Source organism: Chenopodium album, chromosome 2 (assembly GCF_948465745.1).
Source record: "Chenopodium album chromosome 2, dcCheAlbu1.1, whole genome shotgun sequence".
Lineage (NCBI taxonomy): Eukaryota > Viridiplantae > Streptophyta > Magnoliopsida > Caryophyllales > Amaranthaceae > Chenopodium > Chenopodium album.
The window spans coordinates 77399415-77405346 of NC_137835.1; the positions used below are offsets into that span (position 1 = coordinate 77399415).

General features: G+C 32.2%; 1 protein-coding gene across 1 annotated transcript; it reads right to left on the reverse strand.

Annotated features, from left to right (window-relative positions):
- Window positions 1-2139, reverse strand: LOC145588555 (uncharacterized). Its single transcript, XM_081645194.1, has one exon. The coding sequence runs from the start codon at window positions 1751-1753 to the stop codon at window positions 131-133; it is 1623 nt and encodes a 540-aa protein (XP_081501320.1). The 5' UTR covers window positions 1754-2139; the 3' UTR covers window positions 1-130.
- Window positions 2140-5932: the final 3793 nt, after the last annotated feature.

The following is a 5932-nucleotide window of genomic DNA, read 5'->3' on the forward strand; positions in this document are numbered from 1 at the left end:
TTGAATTTCTTTAATACAAACTCGAATAATGAATGAATCGATGGCGAAAGTATGGCATAAATCTGTACACTCTTGAATAATTGAAATCCTTAAACATTATACTATAAACTATATGAATCATAATAATAAATCAATTTGAGATTAATCCCAGTAAAGACTCGTGCTTTTGAGAGCTTTCAACACACCAATATGGCTTGATGAACCCAACTAGTGAAGTACTACTGCTAGTAGTAGTAGTAACGGTAGTAGTCGTGGTCGTTGTCGTAGTCATAGTTGTTTCGTCGTGTGCTGGTGCAGGAGGGAAATTAAGATCAAGCAAATCTCTAGTACTTTCCATGCTTGATAATCTTTCAACCACATCATCAATTCTACTAGTTTGATGAATGTGATTATTGATTTTCGCCTCAGTAATTTTGCTATTAATATCACCATTAGATGTTACTAGTAAATGTGACCTTTTGTGCCCTCCTAGAGCTTGTCCTGATGGAAAAACTCGATAACATATCGGACACTCATGTTTATGCACAACTTTCTTAGACGGCGATGATCCAATAATAGCCCCAACCTCGGGAACTAGCTCGTGCTGTTGTTGGGGTTGGGATTGGGGTTGCTGCCTAGGATCAGGAGATAAAACGATGTCGTTGCCACCGATGTCGGTCTCAGGCTCGAGCTTTGGAAAGGGAGGAGAACATTTACCTCCTACACCATGCTTCTTGTGACTAGCTCTATGACCCCCTAAAGCTTGATAAGAGTGGAATACTTTGTTACAAGTAGTACACTCAAATTTGCTCCTTTTACTCGTACTGCTGTAAAATTCTGAATCAAATATTTCATGATCACTGCTTTTTTGATCATATGAAGAAATCCCATGTTCAGAAACCTCAAATTCCACGATTTTCGACGATTTTTTGACAAACCCAGAAGCTGCAGATTGAGCATTAATCTTTCTCTTACTCTCAGAAGATTGCTTGTTTTGATCATTTGACATAAACCCATTTTCCAAAACATCAAATTCCTTCATTTTTACACTATCTTTAACAAACCCAGAAGCTAAAGATTCCATCTTTATGCTTTTACCAACATGATCAATCTTTTCTCTCTTCTTCTTACTCTCAGAAAACTTGCTGTTTTGATCATTTGATCCAAACCCAGTAATATTAACTTCAATTTCCTTTAATTTCAGCCCTTTTTGCTGATACCCAGAAACTGCAGATTCAGATTTTTTGTCAGCAGAAACAGAGACATTCCCCTGAACTTTCTCTCTTCTTCTCCTTCTATTCTTGCTGTTACTCCCCTGATCAACAGCAGCAGCAGCAGTAGCAGTAGCAGCAGCAGTCGCAGCCGCGGCGAAAGAGGAAGAAACATCACCCCAAGATCCTACATCTCTAGACAACATGATCAAACACATTGCAACAACAACCTCTTCTTGTTCTTCTTGCTCTGCTTCAACCACCTCAGAAACAGAAGACTGAGAATTATTTCTTCCAAAACTTGATCTTTTCCCCTGATTCTGACTACTAATCTTGCTTGATTTTTGGTTTCCGGTCTCGTTCGAAGATGAAGAAAAGGAAGAATTCATAGTGTGATCCTCATGATCAGCTGCTGCTACTGATCTCCATGTTTTCTTTGGATTCTCTCTAAGTTCATACCCTGGTTTTGGTAAATGAGACCTTATATGACCTCCTAATGATCTTCCACAAGGAAAACTCTTCTTACAAAACTTGCAAATATGCTTATTTTTTTGCTCTTCCATTACAAAAACTAACAAAAAAATGATCAAAAAAGTGTAATTTAGAAGTTTTTTTGTGAAAAAACAGAGGAAAGTTAGAATCTTTGATGAAATTTGAGCTTAAAAAAGATGGGTTTTTTATTTAGTTGGAGTTAGGAGAAGGAGGTGAAAGTGGGAGAGGGAAGTTGCTGTTTTTGAGCAAGTTTAAGATCTGAACTACTGATGCAAAAAAAGAGGAGCTTTTTTTTTTGTTTTGAGTAGAAAAATTTACACATATTTTTTCACCATTTTTAAAAATAATTTCTCTCTCTAGATTATGAACTTTCTCTCACTAATTAGCTATTGGGTAGTTGAAAATTGAGGAAACAAATCAAAAATTGAAAGAGCAAAAAAAAAAGGGTAGTTTTAGTTTTTACTTTATTGTGTGGTTTTAGTTGCTGAGCAAGAATTTCTACTCTTCATATATATATTTTTTTTCTCTCTAAAAATTAAGATAGTTTATAGCTCTACTAGTACTAAATAAGTAGTACTAAATTTGGTGGGGGGAGAAATCCATGCATGGAAGCAAAGATAAAAAGAGAAAAGCGGGAAGGAGTGTTATGGAAGCTGCACGTGTTCTCTTCTCACCATCTTTCGCCATTTTTCTCAAGTGTATATGATCCAAAAGTTTGGGAACGGATCGGGTTAACAGATCCGATCCATTCCCGTTTTTATATAATGGTTATGATTTACTTATATCAAATTGGAAAATTAATTATATATTTGACTTATTTTTACTAGTTCATATGTCGTAATTGTATGTCAGGATTTGGGTTAAGACGAAAAAGATTTTAAAGCGAGTTGAGTAATTGAGTATAGTTGAGACTTTAGAGTGTATGTGGATTGATCCTATGTGGTTGGGGAACCTAGCTAAGCTAGCTACTCAAAACTAACGGCTATACTATTTTTTTACACTTTGATTTGCAACTAAGCAAGCTTACTATTTAACTATTTTTTTTGGCATTTATTGTACCAATTAAGAAAAGGGAAAAAAAAAATTAAGAAAAACATTATCATTTCATCATTTACATTTATTTCTTATTTAGAATATCAAGAAGTTGTATTTTAATTTAATTTCATACTTACTTTATTTGGACTTGGTTGAGTGGTCAAGAGATTTATAGGTGTCAGCCAATTAATTTTGTGTTTGTTACCATGACATTCACAAATTTTGCATTTTTTTTTATCATTAGGACCTATTCTCTTCAACTAATTTTTAGATTAATTTCAATCAGTTTAGTTTATTAGTTTAGTTTAATTTAGTTCAGTTTTTAATTTTCTTCTCTCATAAAATATTCAGTTCAGTTCAGTCCAGCTCCACCCAATTCAGTTCAGTTCAGCTCCACTCAGTTCAGTTCCACTCAGTTCAGTTCACTTCAGCTCAGTTCAGTAAATGAGAACAGACCCTTAGTATATAGTAGCCCTTCGATGTAGGTGATTTAGTGATGGATTTTCCTTTTTTTTATAAGGAATTATTATTGATTTTAAATAATTATTGTATCTCGGTTCATTTATATTTCTAAGTAATAATTTTCCCTACACATGAGTATCATATACTCAATCACTTATAATATTACTCCATGATCGGTTCAAATGTAAAATATTATTCTACTTTAGTATGTAGCATAATTAATTATGTAAAATTAATAATTATAAGTATGTATGCATGGCCTTGAATCTTTAATCGAGATATTTCAAATGTAACAATCTTTTAGGAACGGAAGAAGTACAAACATAAACATACGGTCATTTAGGAACGGGAGAAGTATAAACATAAACACACGGTCATTACTCATTAGTCAAGTCGGCAAAAAGAAAATTAATACGAATATAAACATGCTATCAAGTATATTGGAATAAATTGAAGTGTGGAATACTTTTAAGAGGAATTAGTCACTCGTAATTATATGAAGTTAATGGTATTGGTTGGAATATTGAAAGTTGTAATTCTAGTTTGATCTATCTTATCTAATTAAATTGGTGAGTATCTGTCCCAAACTCCCTATAGTAGCCTTAAAAGTGTGGCTTAAAATCACCCTAACCTCTTTGCTCAACGTGTTTGTTTAACAACAAATATGAAATACGGATCTAAATAAGAATAGTTTGGTTTCAAAATTCAACACCTTCTTAAGTAGCTAGTGAGTTTCCAACATCCAATTAAAAGATAAATGGGATTAGATCCTCTACAAAAATAGTTATCTTATAACCGATTCTTATTGACCTTGCGGATAGCTCAACTTGATTGTTTCAAGGAACACATGAACAGTTAATTACTTTCTGACAATACACATAAGGGCTTGTTCTCATTGACTGAACTCAGTTGAACTGAACTGAACTGAAATGAGCTAAATTGAACTGAACTGAGCTAAACTGAACTGAGCTAAACTGAACTGAACTGAATGAAATTAGGAACTGAACTGAGTTGCACTGAACTGAACTGAACTAAACTGAACTGAATTTCAACATAAGATAACAGACCCTAAGGTTGCATATATGGGAATCTTCCTAAACTCTAAACTTGAAGGAATGTATACGCGGCTTTAGAGAAATTAAATAAGCTTCTTAACTTGCAATAAAATAATTAAGGTAGCTCAAACTCTTGCTAAACACTTATTCTTGTTATCTTTAGTTCTTTACAAAGATAATGGTTAACGGATATAGCCTCTTCAAAATTGAATCTCTTGTACTATATAGGACACAAGTTTATTGGATGATTGATTTCAATTCATTAATTAAGTAAAATCTTTCATAAATGTTTGTATAGTATTTACATTCTTTAACTTCAAGGCAATGATCCATTTAATTACCATCAAAATCTTGTCACACTCGAATTCATGAAATCGTCAAATGGAACTTAAACACTTTTTATAGAGCGCGTTTATGCAACAGCATAATTCAATTCACTCCCTATATATAGTAGAAGGTCATCACCTCATATCATAAGCACGAATCAAGTTACTCTATCTACAACAGAGATATAGTCACCAATTAACCGGTCTCCTTATATTGTAACCCGTTTATATACAACTTACTCTAGTACGACATAGTACATTATCTAATGATATTTATTTATTCAATTAAAAGATCATTGATAGTTGCTTGCTTGTTGTGAAGTGAATCTGATGATTACCATCTTCTAAACAGAAAAAATCAAGTAGAGAGTTACAATATGATATGAGTATACAAGCTGTCTAATAGTTAAGAGGTTTAATAAGAAATAGAAATAGACATGAACACATGCATGTTAGCTCATTTTCACTGTACTAACTTGTCACCCTTGTCCACCAACCTTACTTAGCCAAAGCTGCTGCCCTCTCTCTATACTCTGGTCCACTGCCTTTGTCAAACTTTTTTCAGCTGCTTCAACTAATTTATACTACTTCCTCAGCATCATTATACTGTTATATGCCTTTATTTTAACTATATATATATATATATATATATATATATATATATATATATATATATATATAAAACTAAACTTTTAGCCAGACGACGAGATAGCGACACTTGGCGTCCCAACTTTTTGCCAAGTGGGGACGCCAAGTGTCGCGCCACGTAGGATACAGTTATATAGAACTCAATTTGTAGGATAAAAAACTTAGTTTAGAATTCTATTTACAATCAAATTTGGATAGAATTTTAGGATAAAATTGTTAATTTAGAGTTTTTTTTTTCGATAAACTACCAATATTTCATATGTACAAATTGAATTATAATTCTATTCAAAAAATATTTAGATTATAATACTCAAAAATTATAATATAAATTTATTTTTTGTATCATCATAATATTTTTTTTAAAACGAAGGAATTAGTTCAAAATATACCACATTTAAAACGATTGCTTTGTTCAATCGGGTCGGATCACGAGTCATTTTGGACAGGGTCATTAACTCATTATTTCAAGTTACGGGTCAAGAAATGTTTTTCACCATTATTATTATTATTATTAATCATTACATGTCTACTACATAGTTTAAATCGTCACAAAAACACATCAATTCCTAACTTATTTTGTATCAATGATATGTTTTAAAATTTGACATATAGATTAAAAATTTATCTTAAAATTCAATAAACAACCCGGGCATCGCACGTGTGTGTATATATATATATATATATATATATATATATATATATATATATATATATATATATATAT